General features: G+C 46.2%; 1 protein-coding gene across 1 annotated transcript; it reads right to left on the bottom strand.

The window, feature by feature from the left end:
- On the bottom strand, nucleotides 1-22148 carry NUDT19 (nudix hydrolase 19). Its single transcript, XM_054464672.2, has 3 exons — nucleotides 21179-22148; nucleotides 4390-4597; nucleotides 1-2015 (listed from the first exon to the last, which is right to left on the bottom strand). The coding sequence occupies exons 1-3, from the start codon at nucleotides 21890-21892 to the stop codon at nucleotides 1810-1812; spliced, it is 1128 nt and encodes a 375-aa protein (XP_054320647.2). The 5' UTR covers nucleotides 21893-22148; the 3' UTR covers nucleotides 1-1809.
- Nucleotides 22149-27974: the final 5826 nt, after the last annotated feature.

Below are 27974 nucleotides of genomic sequence, written 5' to 3'. Positions count from 1 at the left end.
TTAAATCATACACATAAACTTTATTCATCATTGTTTTTATGTTATAGCAGGAAAATTAAGGCATTTCATAAAATATGAAATCAATTGTACAATGCATGATACAGTCGAAGATCTGGACATGGAATTGGTGTCTTAACTATCATTGCTCACCTTTAATCAATAAACATTATTCCTCTTGAAAGATGATGAAAAATTACTCATATTAAATACAGTAAAAATAAACATCATTAATCAAACACTACATTTCTAACCTCTTTACATTCATGAACAGTGTGGAATACAATGATGGTTTTTGTTATGGCTTTGTGTTTCTTTAAAATGCTAACTAGGCCAGGCGTGGTGGCTCAAGCCTGTAATCTCAGCACTTTGTGAGGCCAAGGTGGGCAGATCATCTGAGGTCAGAAGTTGGAGACCGGCCTGGCCAACATGGTGAAACCCCGTCTCCACTAAAAATACAAAGATTAGCTGGGCGTGGTGGTGGGTGCCTGTAATCCCAGCTACTCGGGAGGCTGAGGCAGAAAAATCGCTTGAACCCAGGAGGCGGAGATTGGAGTGAGCCGAGATTGCGCCATTGTACTCCAGCCTGAGCAACAGAGCGAGACTCTGTCTCAAAAATAAATAAAATAAAATAAAATGTTAACTAAAATCGATTTCTAATTTGGGAAACATAATAACTAATACCATTTGATTTTAAAAAGAATTGTATCTTAATCATTAAGCTAAAGACATAAGCAAGAAAACAATGACATGGTCACTTGAAGTGTGTCTCAGCCTGCTTTTCACCATCTAATAAGACACCCTTAAAGTAATTCCAGCAGAAAGTCTCAGAAATTCATTGATTAACCTCCAAAGCACATCAGGGAAGGTGCTAATACAGTGGACAGCAAGAATAATAAAGCAGCAGAACATGTTATTTAAATTTTTGAGATAATAAAACAATACAGAAGTGGGAATCCTTGTGAAATTATGTTCTTGTTTTGGGTAACGTGATCATTAATACTTTATAAACTTCATACGTCTGGCACACTGTAAGGATTAAAGAATGGAATAAGCAAGAGAGCTCCCTAAAACACTTGATATAAGAAACACCATGCGAGGCGCGGTGGCTCACGCCTGTAATCCCACACTCTGGGAGGCCAAGGCGGGCAGATCACGAGGTCAGGAGATCAAGACCAGCCTGGCCAACATGGTGAAACTCTGTTACTAAAAATACCAAATTTAGTGGGGCATGGTGGCGCATGCCTGTAGTCCCAGCTACTCAGTAGGCTGAGGCATGAGAATCGCTGGAACCTGGGAGGTGGAGGTTGCAGTGAGCCGAGATTGGGCCACTGCACTCCAGCCTGGGTTCTGGGCAAGAGTGAGACTCTGTCTCAAAAAAAAAAAAAAAAAAAGGCCGGGTGTGGTGGCTCACGCCTGTAATCCCAGCACTTTGGGAGGCCAAGGCAGACGGATCACGAGGTCAAGAGATCGGGACCATCCTGGCTAACACGGTGAAACCCCGTCTCTACTAAAAATACAAAAAAAATTAGCTGGGCATGGTGGTGGGCGCCTGTAGTCCCAGCTACTCGGGAGGCTGAGGCAGGAGAATGGCATGAACCCGTGAGGCAGAGCTTGCAGTGAGCCTATATCACGCCACTGCGCTCCAGCCTGGGCGACAGAGCGAGACTCTGTCTCAAAAAAAAAAAAGAAATAATGAATTGCAGTAACTTTTATAGGCACAAACTTCCTTAAGTTTCAAGCAAATGAAAGTCAACCCTCATTATTCATGAGGACTTCAAGTAGGCCATTTTACAAACAAGCTTAAGCACCCTACAAATGGCTTTTTCTTACTACAGAGTTCTTAGGATAAACATGTTTATACTTTGACTGAACAGTCACGTGGATATCATAAAGGTGGCGATTGTATGTCACTATCCGGTGAAATTGCTTGCCTTCCTTCATGATTTCCTCAGTCTTTTTTTCAGTAGACATAAGATTTTCCAAAAAGTCTGAATCTTCTAAATATAGCTCATCACCTGAAAAAGGAAAAAATTTGATTTTATTTTTAAATACAAAATTATTTTTCACCATGGCAGAAGGGATAAAATTTTAATCCCATTGAGTACTATTTTATAAATCACTCCAATATATTAATGACATACAAATCAGTATTTTTATCTATTTCATATGTTTGGAACTGAGATAGTTGTTAAATCGGTATTTATTTTGATCTATTTAATATGTTTGGAACTGAGATAGTTGTTAACTAATCTAATTCTATGAGCTTACCTCAATTTCTTTATTGTGTTTATCTTTTTTTTTGTTTTGTTTTGTTTTGTTTGAGATGGAGTCTCACTCTGTTGCCCAGGCTAGAGTGCAGTGGCGTGATCTCGGCTCACTGCAACCTCTACCTTCTGGGCTCAAGCAATTCGCATGCCTCAGCCTCCCGAGTAACTGGGATTACAGGTGCCTGCCACCACGCCTGGCTAATTTTTGTATTGTTAGTAGAGACAGGTTCCGCCATGTTTACCAGGCTGGTCTCAAACTCCTGACCTCAAATGATTCACCCACCTCGGCCTCCCAAAGTGGTGGGATTACAGGCGTGAACTACTGCGCCTGTCCTCTTTCTTGTGTTTTTAATATCCCCTCACAACGCCCCAGCCAAGAGTTTTCTTTGGGCTTATAAACATCTGTGACTGGTATGTTTCCACTGTGAACTGTAACTATTATACTAGTTCATGACTCTCTTTATTCTATTCAATACTGATATTAAGATTGGCCTTGATATCCATATACTTTTGATGTTTCAAAGTGGGCTGTTCTTATCATCTTCAGGTTAATTTAGACAAATTACATCAAAACTGCTAAATTTTCCCACTGTAGGTTGAGTAATAAATCTTTTTCTTTTTCTTTTTTGAGATGGAGTTTTGCTCTTGTTGCCCAGGCTGGAGGGCAATGGCGCAATCTCAGCTCACCACAACCTCCGCCTCCTGGGTTCAAGTGATTCTCCTGCCTCAGCCTCCCGAGTAGCTGGGATTACAGGCATGTGCCACCACGCCCAGCTAATTTTGTATTATTAGTAGAGATGGAGTTTCTCCATGTTGGTCAGGCCGGTCTCGAACTCTCGCCCTCAGGTGATCCACCTGCCTCAGCCTCCCAAAGTGCTGAGATTACAGGTGTGAGCCACTGTGCCCGGCCTTTTTTTTTTTACAGAGAGTCTCGCTCTGTCACCCAGGTTAGAGTGCAGTGGCATGATCTTGGCTCACTGCAACCTCCACCTCCTGGGTTCAAGCGATTCTCCTGCCTCAGCCTCCTGAGCAGCTGGGATTACAAGTGTGTGCCACCACGCCTGGCTAATTTGTTTTTTGTGTGTGTGTGTGTGTGTGTGTTTTCAGTTGAGATAGAGTTAACATTTTACTTTATTTTCTTCACAATTTCATAATTCATAATTTCAATTGAAATTATGTTCAACTGAAAAAAAAAACAAAGTTGGCTGGGCGCAGTGGCTCATGCCTATAATCCCAGAATTTGGGGAGGCTGAGGCAGGCGGATCACCTGAGGTCAGGAGTTCAAGACCAGCCTGGCCAACATGGTGAAGCCCTGTCTCTACTAATAATACAAAAAAATTAGCCAGGCATGGTAGCACACGCCTGTAATTCCAGCTACTCGGGAGGCTGAGGCAGAAGTATTGCTTGAACCCAGGAGGCAAAGGTTGCAGTGAGCCCAGATTGCACTCCAGCCTGGGTGACAAGAGCAAAACTCTGTCTCAAAAAAAAAGCTTCCTAATTCAAATTAGATGACAACTTACAAGTTCTCGTAATTCAAACTTAAAATGCAAAAAAGTGAGAAATCGGCCAGGCGCGGTGGCTCATGACTGTAATCCCAGCACTTTGGGAGGCCAAGGTGGGTGGATCACAAGGTCAGGAGTTCAAGACCAGCCTGGCCAAGATGGTGAAACCCCATCTCTACTAAAAAAATATACAAAGATTAGCCAGGTGCAGTGGCGGGCACCTGTAATCCCAGCTTCTCGGGAGGCTGAGGCAGAGAATTGCTTGAACCTGGGAGGTGGAGGTTGCAGTAAGCCAAGATCATGCCACTGCACCCCAGCCTGGGTGACAGAGGGAGACTCTGTCTCAAAAAAAAAAAAAAAGTGAGAAATTATATGAGAAAGACCTTTGTCAATGTCTAGGAAATATATTAATATAAATGTATGTATATGTATATGACATTATGCAGAATTTCTGGTTATAATAATATGGATATTTTATAGGCTTTGATCTTACTTAGCTAATACCCTGTAGATTACAAAACACAGACTGTAATTCCTGTCTCCATGTTGGGTAATACTGCCGTGCAGCCCAGGGCACTAATGTGAATACTAACAAAAGCACTGATGCTTCACTGGTTTACCTGGTAAAAGATGGACCATCCCATCAGCAGTTAACAAGATGATCGGCAGCCACCTTTCCAGTCCTTCCAATGCACGACCCAAACAAAATTTGTGCAAGTCAGAGAGAGAGGCAAAGTTTGCAAGTCTTCTCACTTCGTAGAACTGTGGGGGTGGCAGCCAAATTTCTTTTGATAAGAAACTTTCAGTTGCCTCTGATGGAGATGACCACTGTGAAAGACAAAGGCAGGGTTTCCTAAGGTTTATGCCATAGACAATGTGAGACTTGAGACAGTCAGACCAGTACCTAAGGTAGAACTGAATGTGTAAAATGAATTCATTAATGCACCCTGCGAGATCCCTCCAAGACAACATGAAAAGATTCAGTGAAGAAAGCTGGGTTGATCCTCTTAAGAGGTTGCTTATTAGGACACTAATCCTCAGAACTAGTAAATAAACCAGGGCAGACCCCTGAGGCTTCACCTGGGAGAGCTGTTCAGCATAAGAGGCAGGAGATGCAGAGAGGGTAAGGTGGTTCTGGTCCCTGCTGAAAGAAGAAAGACTCTGAAGGGTAAACTCATCACAGTAGATGGAGAATTTGGTGCCTGTTCATTCCTCAGGGAAACGGGTACTTGGCTAGATCCTGAGGATACAATGATGGACACCACAAAGCTCTCCTAGGCCCCATGGGGACTTCAGCAACCAAAATGCTTTGTGATGTGGTGATGTGTGCCACATGGTACAACGGTGGTGAAGCATCAGGAGCAACAGCAGCTTTCAGGAAGTCACCCAGCATGACTCAGCCTACAGTCGAGAGAGTAATAACTTGATAGGGTTTCAGTCAGGCAGTATTTGCCTGATAAACTTCAGTGGCTTCATTCTACAACCTCCTCTCCTTCCTGAGCCTTCTTTCCATAGACATTTAGATAAAAGGAGCTGATTCAATGGATATGGAATAACCTCAAAGGTTGTTTTTTTTTTTTTTTTTTTGAGATGGAGTCTCTCTCTGTCACTGAGGCTGGAGTGCAGTGGCCTGGTCTCAGCTCACTGCAAGCTCCACCTCCTGGGTTCACACCATTCTCCTGCCTCAGCCTCCCAAGTAGCTGGGACTACAGGTGCCCACCACCACACCTGGCTAATTTTTTGTATTTTCAGTAGAGACGGGGTTTCACTGTGTTATCCAGGATGGTCTCGATCTCCTGACCTCATGATCCACCCGCCTCGGCCTCCCAAAGTGCTGGGATTACAGGCGTGATTTTTTTTTTTTTTTTTTTTTTTGACTGAGTCTCTCTCTGTCACCCAGGCTGGAGTGCAGTAGCACAATCTCGGCTCACTGCAACCTCTACTTCCCAGGTTCAAGCAATTCTCTGCCTCAGCCTCCCAAGTAGCTGGAACTACAGGCACCCGCCACCATCTTGACTAATTTTTGTATCTTTTTTTTTTTTTGAGATGGAGTCTTGCTCTGTCACCCAGGCTGGACTGCAGTGGTGTGATCTCAGCTCACTGCAAGCTCCTCCTCCTGGGTTCATGCCATTCTCCTGCCTCAGCCTCCCGAGTAGCTGGGACTACAGGTGCCTCCCACCACGCCCGGCTAATTTTTTGTATTTTTAGTAGACACGGGGTTTCACCATGTTCACCAGGATGGTCTTGATCTCCTGACCTTGTGATCCACCCGCCTCGGCCTCCCAAAGTGCTGGGATTACAGGCATGAGCCACCGCGCCCGGCCTAATTTTTGTATCTTTAGTAGAGATGGCATTTCACCATCTTGGCCAGGCTGGTCTTGAAATCCTGACCTCGTGATCCACCCACCTCGGCCTCCCAAAGTGCTGGGATTACAGGTGTGAGCCACCGTGCCTGGCCATAAGGTTGTTCTTTACTTGGTTTACTAAATATCCACTTATACACCTAGGAGAAACTGATTCTCGCCCCCAAGCCCTGGGATTTGGAATTGATTTCTACTTTAGATGACTGTAGGTCAAAGGTTTGCAAGCTTGTACATGCTTAAACATTGACTGAGAAGCCTGTGAAGCCTTCACATTCCCAGGGCCCTGGTATGGTGCCCAGCAATCTATGAGTTCAGTGAGTCCCCTAATCATTCTGCGGTTGGCCAAAATGGCATTTAAAAAATAGAGCCCTGGGCCTCAAAGGACCACCCAATCTCTCTATGTTATTTCCAAGGCAACCGTATGAGTTCAGTGATAACAATGAAGACAAAGGGTTAAATGGCAGGCATCAACCCACTTAATCCAACCTGTTCAGGTGAGTCCAGACCACAAGTTACAACACCTTATCACTTACTGATTACTTCTTACTAGTAAAGCATTGTACAAAATGCAATGCTTTCCTGCTGAGTGCAGGAATCACAGCCACCTGGGAGGCTACAATGGGAGGTAAGTCCTACCATGGCCAGGGTTACTGCTTAAAGGGAATTCCCAGACTGCAACCCAGGGAGCAAGAGACTAATCAGAGCCTGGGATTTTCACTGACTTGAGACACAGCTTGGATTTTGGGAAGCAGAGTTTGGGAAGCAGCATACAGTAGTCTCCCCTTATGCAAGAGGAATACTTTCCCAGATCCCTAGTGGACGCATGAAATCAAGGAAGTGCTAAGCCTTATACAAACTATGCTCTTCCTACACCTACACACCTATGATAAAGTTTAATTGATGAATTAGGCCCAGTAAGAGATTAACAATAATTTATTATTATTACTATCATTTTGAGATGGAGTCTCGCTTTTGTTACCCAGGCTGGAGTGCAATGGCGCAATCTCTGCTCACTGCAAACTCCACCTCCCGGGTTCAAGTGATTTTCCTGTCTCAGCCTCCCGAGTAGCTGGGATTACAGGCATGTGCCACCACACCTGGCTAATTTTGTACTTTTAGTAGAGACGGGGTTTCTTCCTGTTGGTCAGGCTGGTCTCGAACTCCCGACCTCAGGTAATCTGCCCACCTCGGCCCCCAAGGGGTTGGGATTACAGGCTTGAGCCACCATGCTCAGCCAACAACAACTTATAATAAACTAGAACAATGATAACAATTCGTGTAATAAAAGTTGGTGAATGTGGTCTCTCTCTCTCTCTCTCCAAATATCTTAATATTTTCAGACCTTGGTTGACTGAGGGTAACTCAAACCATGGAAAGAGAAACCAAGGATAAAGCTGTACCTGAGAGGAAAGACCTACAGAGTAGAGCTCTAGAAATCTGTGTAGGGTGCACTTGAATCTTTGCTCAACACTTATCTATGTATGCATAAGGCGAAACCACATGAGACCAGGAAAGAATGACGCCTCTTTTTTTTCCTATTATCAGTATTTTACTTTACTCACCATTGTATACATAAGGAGAGAATGATTTCTGAAGAAATAACAATTACCTGAGAGCCTTAAGATTAAACTCCCAGAGCTCACCTGGGGCCAAGGATTATTCGAATTCCTTCGAATCACAGTGGAGAGGTCATGTTGAACATAAGCAGCACTCAAGTAGACCTCATAAGGGTCACACATTTAGAAGTGCAGCTAATGGCCAGGTGCAGTGGCTCATGCCTGTAATCCCAGCACTTTGGGAGGCAGAGGTGGGCGGATCACCTGAGGTCAGGAGTTCAAAACCAACCTGGCCAACATGGTGAAACTCTGACTCTACTAAAAATACAAAAATTAGCCAGGCATGGTGGCACATGCCTGCAATCCCAGCTACTCAGAAGGCTGAGGCATGAGAAGCACTTGAACCAGGGAGGTGGAGGTTGCAGTGAGCCAAGACCACGCCACTGCACTCCAGCCTGGGCGGCAGAGTGAGAGCATGTCTCAAAAAAAAAAAAGTGCAGCTAAATTAGCTCTAGAATAAAGGCTACTGTAGGCCCATGCTAAAAATCACTTAAAATCATTTAAAATTAAACCTTAAGACAATTAAGGTAATTTGTAATCACTTAACTGCTTGCTAGGAAATGTCCAATACTCTCTTTTTTTTCTTCTTTTTTTTTTGAGACAGTCTCGCTCTGTCACCCAGGCTGGAGTGCAGTGCTGTGATCTCATCTCACTGCAACCTCTGCTGCCTGGGTTCAAGCGATTCTCCTGCTTCAGCCTCCTGAGTAGCTAGAACTATAGGTGCCTGCCACCATGACTGGCTAATTTTTTTGGTATTTTTAGTAGAAACGGGGTTTCACCATGTTGGCAAGGCTGGTCTTGAACTCCTGACCTCGTGATCCACCCACCTTGGCCTCCCAAAGTGCTGGAGTTACAGGCGTGAGCCAAGTTCCAATACTTTTTTTTTTTTTTTTTTGAGACGAAGTCTTGCTCTTGTCCCCCAGGCTGGAGTGCGATGGCGCGATCTCGGCTCACTGCAACCTCTGCCTCCCAGGTTCAACCGATTCTTCTGCCTTGGCCCCCCAAGTAGCTGGGATTACAGGCACCTGCCACCATGCCCAGCTAATTTTTGTATTTTTACTTGAGTCGGGGTTTCACCATGTTGGCCAGGCTGGTCTAGAACTCCTGACCTCAGGCGATCTACCCGCCTCGGCCTCCCAAAGTGCTGGGATTACAGGCATGAACCACCGTGCCCAGCCCAAAGTCCAATACTCTTTAAAGGAATGTGACAAGATCCAGCACTCAGCAACATAAAGTCACAATATCCAACATTCAATAAAAATTGCAAGACATGATGAAGTGGGAAAATGTCATCCAAAACTAGAAAAAAAATAAGTCAACAGAAATAGACCCAGAAATTATAGCAAGGATTAAGTTAGCAGAAAAGGGCATTAAAAACAATGCTGTAAAGATACAAAGGAAAACATCAACATGATGAAAGAAATAAAAAATATTACCTGCAAGAGGCTGGGCATGGTGGCTCATGCCTGTAATCCCAGTACTTCGGGAGGCCAAGGCAGGCAGATCACGAGGTCAAGAGTTTAAGACCAGCCTGACCAACATGGCGAAACCCCGTCTCTACTAAAAATACAAAACTTAGCTGGGCGTGGTGGCACGCACCTGTAATCCCAGCTACTCAGGAGGCTGAGGCAGAAGAATTGCTTGAATCTGGGAGGCGGAGGTTGCAGTGAGCCAAGATCGCACCATTGCACTCCAGCCTGGGTGGCAGAGCAAGATTCTAACTAAAAAAAAAAAAAAAAAAAAATTACCTGCAAGAGTGGTAACAGACCTCTCATAAGAAATTTATGCAAACTAGCAAATAAGGGAGCAATATTTTTAGGTACATAAAGAAAAAAACCTATCAACCTAGAATTTTACACCTAGCCAAAGTATCTTTCAAAAACAAAGGCAAAATAGTTATTTTCAAGCAAGCAAAAGTTAGAGGATTCATTGTCATAGGAGCTATACTACAAGAAATATTAGAGAAACTTCTTTAGGCAGAAGGATACCAGAGACAGATTTAGAGCTACACAAAGGAATAAAGAGTGCTAAAAATAGTAAATATGTGGCTGGGCATGGTGGCTCATGCCTGTGATCCCAGCACTTTGGGAGGCCCAGCTGGGTGGATCACCTGAGGTCAGGAGTTCGAGACCAGCCTGGCCAACATGGTGAAAACTCGCCTCTACTAAAAGTACAAAAAGTAGCTGGGCATGGTGGTGGGTGCCTGTAATCCCAGCTACTCGAGAGGCTGAGGCAGGAGAATCACTTGAACCAGAGAGGTGGAGGTTGTGGTGAGCCAAGATCATGCCACTGCACTCCAGCCTGGGTGACAGAGTGAGACTCCGTCTCAAAAAAAAAAAAAAAAAAAAAAAAAAGGCTGGGCACAGTGGCCCACACCTGTGATCTCAGCATTTTGGGAGGCTGAGGCAGGTGGATCACCTGAGGTTAGGAGTTCAAGACCAGCCTGACCAACATGGAGAAACCCCATCTCTACTAAAAATACAAAATTGGCTGGCCATGGTGGGTGCATGCCTGTAATCCTAGCTACCTGGGAGGCTGAGGCAGGAGAGTCACTTGAACCCGGGAGGCAGAGGCTGTGGTGAGCCGAGATGGCACCATTGCACTGCAGCCTGGGGAAGAAGAATCAAACTCCATCTCAATAAAAAAGTAGTAAATATGCAGGTAAACATAAGACATTTTTTCTCATTAAGACTGATGGTCTAGGCTGGGTGTGGTGGCTGATGCCTGTAATCCCAGCACTTTGGGAGGCCGAGGTGGGTGGATTACCTGAGGTTGGGAGTTCGAGAGCAGCCTGACCAACATGGAGAAAACCCATTTCTCCTAAAAATACAAAATTAGCTGGGCATGGTGGCATATGCCTGCAATCCCAGCTACTGGGGAAGCTGAGGCAGGAGAATCACTTGAACCCGGGAGGTGGAGGGTACGGTGAGCCGATATCGCGCCATTGCATTCCAGCCTGGGTGACAAGAACGAAACCCTGTCTCAAAAAAAAAAAAAAAAAAAAAATTGATGGTCTAAAGCAAAAATAATCAAGAGTGTATTGTAGAGTTTATAATAAAAGTCAAATGTATGACAACAATAGCATAAAGGACAGGAGGGAAAAAACAAGTATATTGCTGCAAGGTTCTAACTCTAGAAACGAAATGAAAAATGTATATTGCAAATTTTAGAGCAACTACAAAGAGACATAGTTAATAAGTTAATAATGGAAATAAAACAGTCATAAGAAAAACAGTCCAAATAGATGAGAACAAAAAATGAGCAGTAAAATGGTAGATATGAATCTAACCTTGTTGACAATAACAAATATAAATAAACACTCCAACTAAAAAGCAAAAGTTTTTATATTGGATAAAAAGCAAGACTATATGCTGCCTGCAAGAAACACACTTTTTTTTCTTTTTTTGGAGATGGAGTCTTGCTCTGTCGCCCAGGCTGGAGTGCAGTGGCATGATCTTGGCTCACTGCTACCTCTGCCTCCTGGGTTCAAGCAATTCTCCTGTCTCCACCTGTGTGAGGGTTCAGTCAGGCTGGTGGGAAAAAATTTAGTTATAATAGCCAGAAACCCTCTTGGAAGGCCTGAGAGTTTGCATAACTTCGGTAACAGATCTGGCTGAAGGCAGCCTAGTCCATTTACCTTTAGTTAAATAAATTAAAGTAGATACAAAGGAATGTGGGGAGTTTATCTAACTAGCTTGTTTACTCATGTGGTCCTAAGACTAACCTTTGATCTACCACAGGTGCTTAATTGCTTTCTACCTGGGATGTCTGCAAGGTCAATTACCCTCCAGTGGTGTTGACTCAAGCCTTTGTCAATTAATCTTTACTGAATAAACGCGAGTCTCACTGGCTGGTCAAGGCTGAGGTCGCAACTTTTTACAGCACTCTCCTGGGAGTCTGTAAGTAGCCCTGATGCTCAGTCAGACTGGCAAAGCAGAGTATCTGTATCAGTGCACGTTATTCATCCATCACTGGGTCAGGGTCTGCAGGACAGACCCCTGCACACCTGGATAATTTTTGTATTTTAATATAGATGGGGTTTCGCTATGTTGCTGGGCTGGTCTCAAACTCCTGAACTCAGGTGATCAGCCCTCCTTGGCCTCCCAAAGTGTTGGGATTATAGGTGTAAGCCACTGCACCTGGCCAGAAACACACTTTAAATAATAAAGACACAGATAGTTTAAAAGGATAGAAAAATATACTAACGTGAATCAAAAGAAAGTCAGAGGGGCTATATTAATATCAAACAGAGTAAACTTCAGATTTCAGAATAAAGATTATAACCAGGAATAAAGAAGGATATTTCATAATCATCAAAGAGTTAATCCATGAACTTTCAAAAGTCCTAAATGTGGATACAGTCAGTACCTTACATGGGAGCTTCAAAATACATGAAGCCAAATCTGATAGAATTAAAGGTGAAAAAGACAACTCCACAATTATTAGTTGAAGATTTCCGCATTCCTCTCTCAGCACCTGACGAAACAAGGAAATGATACAGAAGACTTGCAAGACTGGCCAGGCACAGTGGCTCATGCCTGTAATCCCAGCACTTTGGGAGGCCCAGACAGGTGGATCATCTGAGGTCAGGAGTTCGCCACCAGCCTGACCAACCCAGTGAAACCCGTCTCTACTAAAAATACAAAAATTAGCTAGGCATGGTGGCAGGCACCTGTAATCCCAATTGCTTGGGAGACTGAAGAAGGAGAATCACTTGAACCCGGGAGGCGGAGGTTTCAGTGAGCCAAGATCAGGCCACTGCACTCCAGCCTGGGTGACAGAGCAAGACTCCATTTCAAAAAAAAAAAAAAAACCTGCAAGATGCTATGAACAACTCAACATAATTTTACATTTTTACCAAAATACCAACAAACAGCAGAATACATATTCTTCTTAGGTGCAAAGGGAACATTCACCAAGATAGAACATATTCATGGCTATAAAACAAGTTTCAATAATTTTTTTTTCTTTTGAGAAAGGGCCTCACTCTGTTGTTCAGGCTGAAGTGCAGTGGTGTGATCATGGCTCACTGCAGCCTCAACCTCCCAGGCTCAAGGGATCCTCCCACCTCAGCTTCCTCAGTAACAGGAACCACAGGCATGTACCACCATGCCCAGCTAAGTTTTAAAATTTTTTGTAGATATGAGGTCTTAGTATGTTACAGTCCAGGCAGATCTTGAGTTCTTGAGCTCAATTGATCCTCTGGCCTTCTTCTCCCAAAATGCTGAGATTATAGGTATCAGTCACTGTACTGGTCAATAAATTTTAAAAGACTGAAACTGGCCAGGCACAGTAGCTTATGCCAATAATCCCCAAGACTTTGGGAGGTTGAAGCTGGACAGTCGCTTGAGGCCAGGAGTTCAAGACCTCCCTGAGCAACACAGTGAGATCCGGTCACTACAAAAAATAAAACAATTAGCCAAGTGTGGTTACAGGTGCCTGTGAGCTCAGCTACCCGGGAAGCTGAGACTGGAGAATCACTTCAGCCCAGTGAGAGGTGAAACCAGCTGGACTTCCTGGGTCGAGTGGGGACTTGGAGAATTTTTCTGCCTAGCTAAAGGTTTGTAAACGCACCAATCAGCACTCCGTAAAAATGCACCAATCAGTGCTCTGTGTCTAGCTAAAGATTTGTAAACACACCAATCAGCACTCTGTAAAAATGCACCAATCAGCACTCTGTGTCTAGCTCAAGGTTTGTAAACACACCAATCAGTACTCTGTAAAAATGCACCAATCAGCACTCTGTGTCTAGCTAAAGGTTTGTAAATGCACCAATTAGCACTCCGTAAAAACGGGCCAATCAGCACTCTGTAAAATGGCCCAATCAGCACTCTGTAAAATGGACCAATCAGTGCTCTGTAAAATGGACCAATCAGCAGGATGTGGGCGGGGCCAAATAAGGGAATAAACCTGGCCACCCGAGCCAGCAGCAGCAACCCACTCAGGTCCCCTTCCATGCTGTGGAAGCTCTGTTCTTTCACTCTTCACAATAAATCTTGCTGCTGCTCACTCTTTGGGTCTGCACTACCTTTATGAGCTGTAACACTCACCGTGAAGGTCTGCAACTTCACTCCTGAAGCCAGCGAGACCAGGAACCCACCGGAAGGAACAAACAACTCCAGACACGCCACCTTTAAGAGCTGTAACACTCACTGCGAAGGTCTGTGGCTTCACTCCTGAAGTCAGCGAGACCATGAACCCACTGAAAGAAACTCCAGACACATTTGAACATCTGAAGGAACAAACTCTGGACACACCATCTTTAAGAACTGTAACACTCACTGCAAGGGTCTGCGGCTTCATTCTTGAAGTCAGCGAAACCAAGAACCCCCTGGAAGGAACCAATTCTGGATGCATTTTGGCGACCACGAAGGGACTATCACTTATCACTAAGCAGTGAGTACCTTTGGACCCCTTTCGCTTGCTATTGTGTCCTATTTTTCCTTAGAATTTGGGGGCTAAATACCGGGCACCTGTTGGCCAGTTAAAAGTGACTAGTGTGGCTGCTGGACTAAAGACACGGGTGTCAGGCTTTCTGGGAAAGGGCTAACAACCCCCGACTCTTCGGAGTTGGGAGCATTGGTTTGCCTGGAAACAGCTTCTGCTTTTCCTGTACTTCTGGGCTGAGCCGAGCGTCGACAGAGAGGAAAGCCGTTCAGCTCTGGGGTCCCGACAACAAGTTGGCTGACCCTGCGGCCATGAGTGGAACTCTGAAAGTCACGTCGCCCAAGCGAGACTCGCCCATCTATCCTATGTATCCTAACCCTTGCCTCCTGGGTCCTAATGCATGTCAGACAAACTTCCTCTCGCCTTTCTTCGAGGCTAGTCCCACTTCTAAAAACCACTCCATGTCTGGTGCTTTTCTAGTTTCTCCTGTAAGAATAATTTCTAGTATAAACTTCAGGACTCTGTTACCTTCTTTAGACACCCGGGCTCATTAATCAGAAAGACATAATTTTTGCTCAAAGCCCTGTTGTAGGGGGGACTATCTGGAATTTTAGAATCCCTCCTCAGATAAGCAGGCCTAACAAAAGCTGTTCCTGAAGCTAGGATATCGGGAGCCTCAGAAATTTTATCCTTCCTATTCATATAAGCAGGGACAAAAGGCTTCATTCTTCCAACTCTGGAGATCCCTTCCCTCCCTCAGAGTATGGCCCTCCACTTCATTTTGGGGGCATAACATCTTTACAGGACATGGGTAAGGTCCCAATACTAACAGGAGAATGCTTAGGACTCTAACAGGTTTCCGAGAATGCATCGGTAAGGGCCACTAAATCCGATTTTTCTCGGTCCTCTTTGTGGTCTAGGAGGACAGGCAAGGGCGCAGGTTTTCGAGAATGTGTTGGTAAGGGCCACTAAATCCGACCTTCCTCATTCCTCCTTGTGGTCTAGGAGAACTAGTGTTTCTGCTGCTGTGTCAGTGAGCACAAGTATTACGATCAGCAGGGTCCAGGGACTGTTGTGGGTTCTTGGGCAGGGGTTGTTTCTGCTGCTGCGTTGGTGAGCACAACTATTCCGATCAGCAGGGTCCGGGGACTGTTGCAGGTTCTTGGGCAAGAGGTGTTTCTGCTGCTACATCGGTGAGCGCAACTATTCCGATCAGCAGGGTCCAGGGACCATTGTGGGTTCTTGGGCAAGGGGAGAAACAAACAAACCAAAACCCGCAGGCAGTTTTGTCTTTCAGATGGGAAACACTAAGGCATCAACAGGCTCACCCTTGAAATGCATCCTAAGCCATTGGGACCAATTTAACCCGCAAACCCTGAAAAAGAGGTGGCTCATTTTTTTCTACACTACAGCCTGGCCCCGATATTCTCTCTCTGATGGGGGAAAAATGGCCACCTGAGGGAAGTATAAACTACAATACTATTCTGCAGCCTGACCTTTTCTGTAAGAGGGAAGGCAAATGGAGTGAAATACCTTATGTCCAAGCTTTCTTTTCATTGAAGGAGAAATACACAACTATGCAAAGCTTGCAATTTACATCCCAAAGGAGGACCTCTCAGCTTACTTCCATATCCTAGCCTCCCCATAGCTCCCCTTCCTATTAATGATAAGCCTCCTCTAATCTCCCCTGCCCAGAAGGAAATAAGCAAAGAAATCTCCAAAGGACCACAAAAACCCCCAGGCTATCAATTATGTCCCCTTCAAGCTGTAGGGGGAGGGGAATTTGGCCCAACCTGGGTACATGTTCCCCCCTCTCTGATTTTAAGCAGATCAAGGCAGACCTTGGGAAGCTTTCAGATGATCCTGATAGGTATACAGATGTCCTACAGGGTCTAGGGCAAACCTTCGATCTCACTTGGAGGGATGTCATGCTAGTGTTAGATCAAACCCTGGACTTTAATTAAAAGAATGCGGCTTTAGCTGCAGCCCAAGAGTTTGGAGATACCTGGTATCTTAGTCCAGTAAATGATAGAATGACAGCTGAAGAAAGGGACAAATTCCTTACCAGTCAGCAAGCCCTTTGTCAGTAAGTCAGTATGGATTCCCACTGGGACCTCAACTCAGATCATGGGGACTGGAGTCATAAACATCGGCTGACTTGTGTTCTAGAAGGACTAAGGAGAACTAGGAAAAAGCCCATGAATTATTCTATGATGTCCACCATAACTCAGGGAAAGGAAGAAAATGCTTCTGCCTTCCTCAAGCAGCTATGGGAGGCCTTAAGAAAATATACTCCTCTGTCACCCGATTCACTTGAGGGTCAATTGATCCTAAAAGACAAGTTTATTACCCAATCAGCCGTGGATATCAGGAGAAAGCTCCAAAAGCGAGCCCTGGGCCCTGAACAAACTCTGGAAGCATTATTAAACCTGGCAACCTCAGTGTTCTATAATAGGGACCAAGATGGACAGGCCCAAAAGGAAAAGTGAGATAATAGAAAGGCCGCAGACTTAGTCATGGTCCTCAGACAAACAAACCTTGGTGGTTCAGAGGGGACAGAAAATGGAGCAGGCTAATCACCTGGCAGGGCTTGCTATTAGTGTGGTTTACAAGGATACTTTTTTAAAAAAAGATTGTCCTATGAGAAACAAGCTGCCCCCTCGTCCATGTCCACTATGCCGAGGCAATCACTGGAAGACACACTGCCCCAGAGGACAAACGTTCTCTGGGACAGAAGCCAGCAACCAGATGATGCAACAACAAGACTGAGGGTGCCCGGGGCAAGCACCAGCTCATGTCATCACTCTCACTGAGTCCCGGGTATGTGTAACCATTGAGGGCCAGGAAATTGACTTCCTCCTGGACACTGGCGTGGCTTTCTCAGTGTTAATCTCCTGTCCTGGAGCTGTCCTCAAGGTCTGTTACCATCCGAGGAACCCTGGGACAGGCTGTAACCAGGTATTTCTCCCACCTCCTCAGTTGTAATTGGGAGACTTTGCTCTTTTCACATGCTTTTCTTGTTATGCCTGAAAGTCCCACACCCTTATTAGAGAGGGATATATTAGCCAAAGCTGGAGCTATTATCTACATGAATACGGGAAACAAGTTACCCATTTGTCCCCTGCTTGAGGAGGGAATCAACCCTGAAGTCTGGGCATTAGCAGGAACAAACTCAAGCTCCAGCCTTAAGTCTTCCAACAGGATGAAACTTTTCTTTAAACGTCACAGAGAGAACAGAAATAGCTCTTGGGGTCCTTACTCAGACTCATGGGACAACCCCACAACCAGTGGCATACCTAAGTAAGGAAACTGATATAGTAGCAAAAGGCTAGCCTCACTGTTTACAGGTAGTTGTGGCGGTGGCTGTCTTAGTGTCAGAGGCTATCAAAATAATACAAGGAAAGGATCTCACTGTCTGGACTACTCATGATGTAAATGGCAAACTACGTGCCAAAGGAAGTTTATGGCTATCAGACAACCACCTGCTTAGATACCAGGCACTACTCCTTGAGGGACCAGTGCTTCAAGTGCATACGTGTGTGGCCCTCAGCCCTGCTGCTTTTCTCCCAGAGGATGGGGAGTGGGTCGAGCATGGCTGCCAACAGGTTGTAGTCCAGACTTATGCTGCCTGAGAGGATCTCTTATAAGTCCCCTTAGCTAATCCTGACCTTAACCTATATACCGATGGAAGTTCATTTGTGGAAAATGGGATATGAAGGGCAGGTTATGCCATAGTTAGTGATGTAACCGTAATTGAAAGTAAACCTCTTCCCCCAGGGACCAGCACCCAGTTAGCAGAACTAGTGGCACTTACCCGAGCCTTAGAACTGGGAAAGGAAAAAAGAAAAAAATGTGTATACAGATAGCAAGTATGCTTATCTAATCCTACATGCCCATGATGCAATATGTAAAGAAAGGGAGTTCCTAACCTCTGGGGGAAGCCCCATTAAATACCACAAGGAAATCATGGAGTTATTGCACTCAGTGCAAAAACCCAAGGAGGTGGCAGTCTTACACTGCCGAAGCCATCAAAGAGAAGGAGAAGGGAGAACGGCAGCATAAGCGGCTGGCAGAGGCAGGGAAAGACCAGCAGAGAGAAAGACAAAGTCAAAGACAGAAAGAAAGAGAGGAAGAGACAGACAGAAAGTCAGAGAGAAGGAAAGAGAGGAAGAGACAAAGGAGTCAGAGAGAAAGAGATAGAAGTAGTAAAGAAAAAACAGTGTACCCTATTCCTTTAAAACCAGGGTAAATTTAAAACCTATAATTCATGCCTGTAATCCCAGCACTTTGGGAGGCCAAGGCGGGCGGATCACGAGGTCAGGAGTTCGAGAACAACTTGGCCAACATGGTAAAACCCCGTCTCTACTAAAAATACAAAAATTAGCCAGGTGTGGTGGTGGGCGCCTGTAATTCCAGCTACTCGGGAGGCTGAGGCAGGAGAATTGCTTGAACCCAGGAGGCAGAGGTTGCAGTGAACCTAGATCATGCCACTGCACTCCAGCCTGGGTGACAGGACAAGATTCCGTCTCCAAAAAAAATAAAAAAATAAAATAAATAAAACCTACAATTAATAATGAAGGTCTTCTCTGTAACCGTATAACACTCCAATACCACCTTGTTGTCAGTGTAAACAAGGGCACAGCCTGAAAGCACTGAGGCCACTGACAACCCGTAGCCTTCCTATCAAAAATCCTTAACCCAGCAGGTTTCCTAACAGGGGATCTAAATCTGAAGGTCTGACCAGACATAGGAGGAACTCCCTTCAGGACAGGATGATAGATGTTTCCTCCTGGGCGATTAAGGAAAAAGACACAATGGGTATTCAGTACGTGATAAGGAAACTCTCATAGAAGCAGAGTTAGGAAAATTGCCTAATAATTGGTCTGCTCAAATGTGCAAGCTGTTTGCACTCAGCCAAACTTTAAAGTACTTACAAAATCAGGAAGGCGCCATCTATACCAATTTTAAGTTAATATGGACTGAATGAGGTCTTATTAATAGCAAAGAATAATTGAAATCCCAAACTTAAGGTTTTCAACAAAAGTAAAGTTTGTTAAAAGTTAACAGTGTATCATATATTATCCTAACTTCTAATCTTATGGATATCAGACCCTATCAGTGCCCCTCAAAGCTCAAGTCCATCAGTGCAGGGCCATACAACTAATACCCCTACTTATAGGGCTAGAAATTGCCACTGCTACAGGAACCAGAATACCCAGTTTATCTACTTCATTATCTTACTACCACACATTCTCAAAGGATTTCTCAGACAGTTTGCAAGAAATAACAAAATCTATTCAGTAAGGATAGTAACTACAATCCCAAATAGACTCTTTGGCAGCAGTGACTCTCCAAAACCCCCGAGGCCTAGACCTCCTCACTGCTGAGAAAGGAGGACTTTGCACCTTAGGGGAAGAGTGTTGTTTTTACACTAACAAGTCAGGGATAGTGCGAGATGCCGCCCAGCATTTACAGGAAAAGTTTTCTGAAATCAGACAACGCCTTTCAAACTCTTATACCAACCTCTGGAGTTGGGCAACATGGCTTCTCCACTTTCTACATCCTGTGACAGCCATTTTACTATTACTCGCCTTCGGGCCCTGTATTTTTAACCTCCCTGTCAAATTTGTTTCCTCTAGAATCAAGGCCATCAAACTACAGATGGTCTTACAAATGGAAACCCAAATGAGCTCAACTAACAACTTCTACCAAGGACCTCTGGACTGACCCACTGGCCCTTTCATTGGCCTAGAGATTTCCCCTCTGGAGGACACTACAACTGCAGGGCCCCTTCTTTGCCCCTGTCCAGCAGGAAGTAGCTAGAGCAGTCATCACCCAATTCCCAACAGCAGTTGGGGTGTCCTGTTTACAAGCGGCAATGAGAGGTGAAGCCCCGGACTTCCTGGGTCCAGTGGGGACTTGGAGAACTTTTTTGTCTAGCTAAACGTTTCTAAATGCACCAATCAGCACTCTGTAAAAATGCACCAATCAGTGCTCTGTGTCTAGCTAAAGGTTTGTAAATGCACCAATCAGTACTATGTAAAAACGCACCAATCAGCGCTCTGTCTAGCTAAAGATTTGTAAACGCACCAATCAGCACTCTGTAAAAACGGACCAATCAGCACTCTGTAAAATGGACCAATCAGCAGGAAATGGGCAGGGCCAAATAAGGGAATAAAAACCGGCAAATCAGCCACCCCCAGCCAACCTGCTCTGGTCCCCTTGGACTGTGGGAGGTTTGTTTTTTTGCTCTTTGCAATAAATCTTGCTGCTGCTTACTCCTTGCGTCCTACCTTTATGAGCTGTAACACTGACCGCAAAGGTCTGCAGCTTCGCTCCTGAAGCCAGCGAGACCACAAACCCACCAAGAGGAACAAACAACTCCAGATGCGCCACCTTTAAGAGCTGTAACACTCACTGCGAAGGTCTGCGGCTTCACTCCTGAAGTCAGCGAGACCACGAACCCACCAGAAAGGAGAAACTCTGGACACATCTGAAGGAAGATACTGGACACACCATCTTTAAGAACTGTAACGCTGACTGCGAGGGTCCGCGGCTTTATTTAAAGTCAGTGAGACCAAGAACCCACCGGAAGGAACCAATTCTGGACACACCAGGAGCTGGAGACAAGCCTGGGTGTGCAACACAGAGAGACAAGACCCCCATCTGTACCAAAAATAAATAAAAATAGGAAGACTGGAATCATATTAAGTCTGTTCTCCAAGAAAACCAAATTAAACGGCTGTGGAGATGAACTATGTCTACACACGTACAAGTGCTTACACAGTGGCCAGGCTGGAGGAACCACGTGGAGACAGTCTCCAGGCCTTGAGACCCCAAAGCCTAGGAAAGCAGAGAGCACTTCACCAAGAGCATGGCTTTCGTCTACAAGGGTGAGGGTTTCCTGCCATCTAAGCATTCGTTGCTGATTAATCTCTCTGGGCTCGACCTATGCGGGGGTCCCTGGGGGGGCCTGGGCCGCTGGGAGAGGTCCTCCCTCTCACGTCCTCGCGGTCCCCAGCAAGGCCGTGAGCAGGCCCTACCTGGTAGCCCACCACCTCCGCCAAATCAGGGTAGACGGGCGGCGGCTCGCGCAAGCAGCACAGGAAGAAGGCCGTGTCAAAGCGGCGAGTGGTGCCGGGCAAGAAAGGGGTGAGCCAGGAGCTCCAGTTGTGCAGCGCCCAGATGTCGGGTGTGCAGTCGAGGTGGGCGCACAGCCGCAGGAAGTGGCGCGGGTCCCGGCGCACGCGGGCGCGCCAGGCGGCCAGGCCCCGCGGCGGCTCCAGGGCGAGGCCGGGCCCGGGTGTTGGGCCTGGTGGAGAAGTTCTGGGCCGCAGCAGCAGCACGCCCGCCTCCTCGAAGGCCTCCCGCACGGCGCAGATGCGGAAGGCTACAGCCTCAGGCAGCGTCCCAGTGTTGTCGGCCTTGTGGTCATCGGTGTCGGGCAGCGACGGGAAAGCGGTGCGGCTGAATGGCGCCGGGCTCAGGCCGAAGCGCGGCGGCCCGTGGTGCGGCGCGAAGAGGCCCAGCCAATCCGCCGATTGGTCGGCCGCATCCAGCACTCCGCCGGGGAAGACGTGCGCGCCCCGCATGAAGCCTTGGTGCGGGGAGCGCTGCAGTAGCAGCAGCCGGAAGCCCTCGGCGGGCGGCGGGCGCGACGGCGGGGTGGCGGTCTCCGGGTGCGACCAGCCAGTCGCCAAGACGATACTGGCCGCCCGCCGCCAGCGGCTGGGGCCCGGCCGCAGGGAGCTGCTCATGGCGCGCAGCTTCCCGGATCCGATTCTGGCGCGGCCGGAGCTCCTCGGCAGGTGGCCCGGCCCTGCAGGGACCCCAGCACCTCCGGGGACCTCGCGGGGATTGAGGACGAGCCTCCTGCGCTGGGTGAACCTGGGCGTTTGGTCGGCATCGGCGCCTGCCTGTGGGAGGGGCACTCGAGCAGGCACCGCCTCGAGTGCACTGGGGCCCAGCCAGGGCACTCTCGCGGGACAATGGGTGTCACGGCAGCCAGCGACCGTTTGTCATTTACAGCTGCCTGAAAGGAGAACCGCAGTATTCCCACGCAGGAAGCTTGGACCAAAAGCAGGAATGCTTAAGGGCGCATATGACTTGCCATGGTAAAAAACAGGATGCAAACCCAGGCCTGATGACATCCACCGCACTAAAAGCTCAAGACTAGGACTTTCTCCTTTAAACAAGGATCCACATGTGGGTGTTTCCTGTGGGAGAGGGAGAGAGGACATTCGAAGGGCAGAAGTCTGACTTTTGCAAGCACACATGAACCACACCAATGAGAAATGAATGGATGAGCCAGATGCCAAATTATAAATTTCGTACTGCACAGCTTGAATGTGAAAGGTACTCCCAGAGTAATTTCTCTCGTGTTCTAGTTACCTTTTATTGTCAGGGCGCCTGGAGACGGCCTTAGGTGTCTTAGGACATTTGACGAGTTCCACTTTGATGGGAGATGTTTAATCTGGGCCTCCACATGGAGATTTCTCTCCACCTTTTTAGTGTCTAGAAGACTCCCACCTCCAATAGCAGGATTATGATCTTTTGAAAAGCCTGTGTAAATTTGAGTCTTTTCTTTTATAACTCCTTATCAGTCACCAACAGCTTCTCCCATAATTGCTATTGTAATTGGATCACACATTTGTTATGTTTTTGGATGAAATACACTATACCCCTGCCGACCCTCACAAACCATCATTTTAATGTGGGTTATTTCCTGGGTAGAATCCACAGATGACATTGTCAATATTTAGGGTTTTTGTTTGTTTTTTTGTTTGAAGAGACCTGGTCTCTGGCCGGGCACTGTGGCTTACACCTGTAATCCCAGCATTTTGGGAGGCCGAGGCGGTCGGATCACCTGAGGCCAGGACTTCGAGACCAGCGTGGCCAACATGGCAAAACCCTGTCTCTACTAAAAATACAAAAATTAGCTGGGTGTGGCGGCCCGTGCCTATAGTTGCAGCTACTCAGGAGGCTGAGGCAGGATAATCACTTGAATCTGGGCAGAGGTTGCAGTGAGCCAAGATCCTGCCACTGCATTCCAGCATGGGTGACAGAGCGAGACTGTCTCAAAAACATAAATAAATAAATAAAATAAAAATACAGAGCAAGGGAGAGAAAGGAAATAAGGCACTCAGGTGATTAAAGTAACATGTCTTCAATACTAGGAGTAATAATCCTAGGGGATAATAATATTAGTAGGTACTGAGTACAGTGTGTGAGGCACTAGGAACTTTATTAGTACTAGTTGTGTAATTCTTACAAAACCCCATGAAGTGGAAACAGTTATCACTATTTTACAGATGACTAACCATTTATGGAGGGATTAAGGGTCTTAAGAACATACTACTCCTTTTGCTGTAAAATAACACCGTGGTTTTGTGGGTGAATGTGTGTGTTTCAACATCAGCTGGTTTTCACAGAAGCTGGTTACTCATGAGTGAGATGACCAAGTCCTGGTCCTGGGTGCATAGCAAAACAACAGAAACTGAACCTTTTTTTTGAGAGGGAGTCTGGCTCACCAGGCTGGAATGCAGCGGTGCGATCTCGGCTTACTGCAATATCTGCCTCTCAGGTTCAAGCAATTCTCCTGCTTCAGCCTCTGGAGTAGCTGGGATTACAGGCGCGTGCTACTACACCTGACTAATTTTTGTATTTTTAGTAGAGACAAGGTTTCATCATGTTGGTGAGGCTGGTCTCGAACTCCTGACCTCAAGTGATCTGCCTACGTCAACCTCCCAAAGTGCTGGGATTACAGGTGTGAGCCACCACACCTGGCAGAAACTGGACCTTAACCAACACAGAACAGTGTCCAAAATGTGCACACTGCCATGACTGTCATATTTGAGGCTCTGAGATGACACAATTACAGTTTATGGATTCAGAGATCATGTCATATAAACTCAGTTATCTGAACTGTAGCCAAGAAATGGTGCAGAAGCAAAGAACTATCCATGAGCATTCAAAGAGATACAGATATCATATTCATATCTAAAGTGCTCTGCTCACAGAATAAATTAATTTGTGGATATGTTATTCACCTAATGCTGTTAACAAATTAGTCAAAAACTTGGTGGCTTAAATCAATAAACACTTATTGTCCAGGCATGGTGGGTAATGTCTGTAGCCCTAACACTTTGGGAGGGTGAGGCGGGAGGATAACTTGAGGCCAGGAATTCAAGACCAGCCTGGGAAACACAGTGAGATCCCGCCTCTTAAAAGAAAATTAGTGGGCAGGTGCAGTGACTCACGCCTGTAATCCCAGCACTTTGGGAGGCCGGGGTGGGCGGATCACAGGTCAGGAGATCGAGACCATCCTGGCTAACACGGTGAAACCCCATCTCTACTAAAAATACAAAAAAATTAGCCGGGTGTGGTGGCGGGCGCCTGTAGTCCCAGCTACTCAGGAGGCTGAGGCAGGAGAATGGCGAGAACCCGGGAGGCAGAGCTTGCAGTGAGCCAAGATTGCGCCACTGCACTCCAGCCTGGGTGACAGAGTGAGACTCTGTCTCAAAAAAAAAAAGTAAAAGAAAATTAGCTGGGTGTGGTATCACATGCCTGTAGTCCCAGCTACTCAAGAGGCTGAGATGGGAGGATCGCTTGAGCCCAGGAGTTGGAGGCTGCAGTGAGCCATGATCACGCCACTGCACTCCAACCTGGGTAACAGAGCAAGACTCTGCCTCAAAAAAAAAAAAGATGGGGCACAGTGGCTCACACCTGTAATCCCAGCACTTTGGGAGGCCGAGGTGGGCGGATCACCTGAGGTCAGGAGTTTGAGACCAGTCTGGCTAACATGGTAAGACCCCGTCTCTACTAAAAATACAACAACAACAAAAAAATTAGCTGGGTGTGGTGGTGGGCGCCTGTAATCCCAGCTACTTGGGAGGCTGAGGCAGGAGAATCGCTTGAACCCGGGAGGCAGAGGTCGCAGTGAGCTGAGATAGTGCTACTGCCCTGCAGCCTGGGTGAGAGAGCAAGACTCTGTCTCAAAATCAAAAGCAAAACAAAACAAAAAACAAGAAAAACAAACAAAAAACAATGGACATTGATTATCCCACCATTTCTGTTGATCAGAGATTAGGGACCACCTCCATGTGGTGATCCTAACACAGTATCTCCCATGAGGTTGTGATCAGCATGTCAGCCAGGGCTTGTCCAGCACTGGGAGATCCACTTCCTCAATGGCTCACTCACATGGCTGTTGGCAGGGGGCCTAGTTCCTTACCGCATGGATCTTTCCATAGGGTTGCTTCAGTGTCTTCAGGACTTGGTGGGTAAACTTCTCCCAGAAAGAATGATCCATGAGAGAGGAAGAAGCCATGATGCCTTTTATGATTTAGCCTCAAAAGTTACACTTCAGGCTGGGCACAGTGGCTCATACCTGGCAATCCCAGCACTTCGGGAGGCCAAGATGCGTGGATCACCTGAGGTCAGGAGTTGAGCCCAGCCTAGTCAACAGGGTGAAACCCCGTCTCTACTAAAAATACAAAAATTAGCTGGGTATGGTGGCGCAGAAGAATTGCTTGAACCCACGTGGCAGAGGTTGCAGTGAGCCAAGATCATGCCACTGCACTCCATCCTGGGCGACAGACTTAGACTCCGTCTCAAAGAAAAAAAAAAAAAAAAGAAAAGAAAAAGAAAAAAAACCTTTTTAAAAATCATTCTGAGAAATTATTTTTAGGTGGTTATTCTTTTTTTTTTTTTTTTTGAGACAGGGTCTCACTCTGTGGCCCAGGTGCAGTGATGCTATCACAGCTGACCAGAGCCTGGACACCCCCAGGCTCAAGTGGTCCTCCCACCTCAGCCTCCTGAGTAGCTGGGACTACAGCACCACAACAGACTAATTTTTGTATGTTTTGTAGAGATAAGGTTTTGCTTTGTTGCCCAGGCTGGTGTTGAACTCCTGGGCTCAACCAATCCACTTGCCTCGGCCTTGCAAAGTGCTGGAATTACAGACATGAGCCGACACAGCAACATGAGCCTTTATTTTTATTTTATTTTTTTGAGGAGTCTTGCTCCTGTTGCCCAGGCTAGAGTGCAGTGGCATGATCTCGGCTCACTGCAACCTCCGCCTCCTGGGTTCAAGCGATTCTCCTGCCTCAGCCTCCCAAGTAGCTGGGATTACAGGCGCCTGCCACCGCATCTGGCTAATTTTTGTATTTCTAGTAGAGACAGGGTTGCACCATCTTGGCCAGGCTGGTCTTGAACTCCTGACCTCATGTGATCCACCCGCCTTGGCCTCCCAAAGTGCTGGGATTACAGGCCTGAGCCACTGTGCCTGGCATTTTTTTTTTTTTTTTTTGAGACAGGGTCTCACTCATTCTGTCACCCCAGGCTGGAGTGCAGTGGCATGATCTTGGGGAAGGCTGGTCACCCCACCCTAATCTTATCATGCAAATGGGCTTTCCAGTTGATTGGTGTCATCTTGTCTGCTTCTTACAGTACACGTGGCCAACAAAGAGAAGGGAAGATGGAGCCACCATCTTCAACAGGAGTGGCACAACTGTCGGATCTACGTCTGCAGCTGGATTTTATAGGCTTCTCTTCGTTAGAAAGGAAAACTTTACAGAGGACTTCCATGCCCTCACTATCTGCCTAAGTAAATTCTTCTTAACTCCTGTACCAGTCTCCGCCTCATTTTGTCCAGCCCCTATACAAGATGGAGTTGCTCTGGTTCAAACGCCTAACACAACCTTGCTCCAGAATAAACATGGGGGACGTATATTACCTATATGTTTACCCATTGCACATGTGGTCAACCCCCCCCCATAAATATGTACAGCTTTCCCCCAAAACCTGCCGAATATGACTTTCTTGTGTAATACAGACCCTGGGATGCATAAAACCCAACCTGCCCTTTCCCTCTTTGAAGAGAGAGACCTTTACAAACTGATATCCCATGGTGTTTTGGATGAGAACTACAAAGTGACACAGGGGAGCTTTTTAGGGGTGATGGAAATGTTCTCTATCTTCTTGGCTGTAGTAGTGTTTACATTATTGGTACATTATTGCACACTTTTAGAGTGAATTTAACTGTATTTACTTTTTTTTTTTTTAGACAGAGTCTCACTCTGTCGCTCAGGCTGGAGTGCAGTGGTGCAATCTCACCACACTGCAACCTCCGCCTCCCTGGTTCAAGTGATTCTTGTGCCTCAGCCTCCCTAGTAGGTGGGACTACAGGCGTGCACCACCACACCGGGCTAATTTTTGTATTTTTAGTAGAGACGGAGTTTCACCGTGTTGGCCAGGCTGATCTCAAACTCCTGACCTCAGGTGATCCACCTGCCTCAGCCTCCCAAAGTGCTGGGATTATAGGCGTGAGCCACCACAACTGGCCTGTATTTACTTTTGTTTTGTTTGTTTTTGAGATGGAGTTTTGCTCTGTTGCCCAGGCTGGAGTGCAGTGGCATGATCTCAACTCACTGCAAGCTCTGCCTCCCAGGTTCAAGTGATTCTCCTGCCTCAGCCTCCCAGGTAGCTGGGATTCCAATTTAAACAACAGAATAATATTTTCTAGATGACAAAATTATTCAAAATTTTATTGTAAAAACAATATAATCTCATTCAGGAAAAATATTGAAAAACACCATTCATAATCCTACCACTTTGTTAATATTAATATATATTAATAATATTTTTATTTATTTACTTCCTTGTAGATCTTTCCATATGCCTAATACATACATACAAGCAGGGGACACTCAACTTTGCTTTCTGGTACTAGCATATTAAAAGTACTCTTTAAATATATGTATTTTTGAAACAGAGTCTCACTCTGTTGTCTAGGCTGGAGCGCGGTGGTGTGATCTCGGCTCACTGTAACCTATGTCT

Source organism: Pongo pygmaeus, chromosome 20, assembly GCF_028885625.2.
Source record: "Pongo pygmaeus isolate AG05252 chromosome 20, NHGRI_mPonPyg2-v2.0_pri, whole genome shotgun sequence".
Taxonomy (NCBI): Eukaryota; Metazoa; Chordata; class Mammalia; order Primates; family Hominidae; genus Pongo; species Pongo pygmaeus.
Note: the sequence above shows the minus strand (reverse complement) of the source record. Positions and strands in the feature narration are given on the sequence as shown.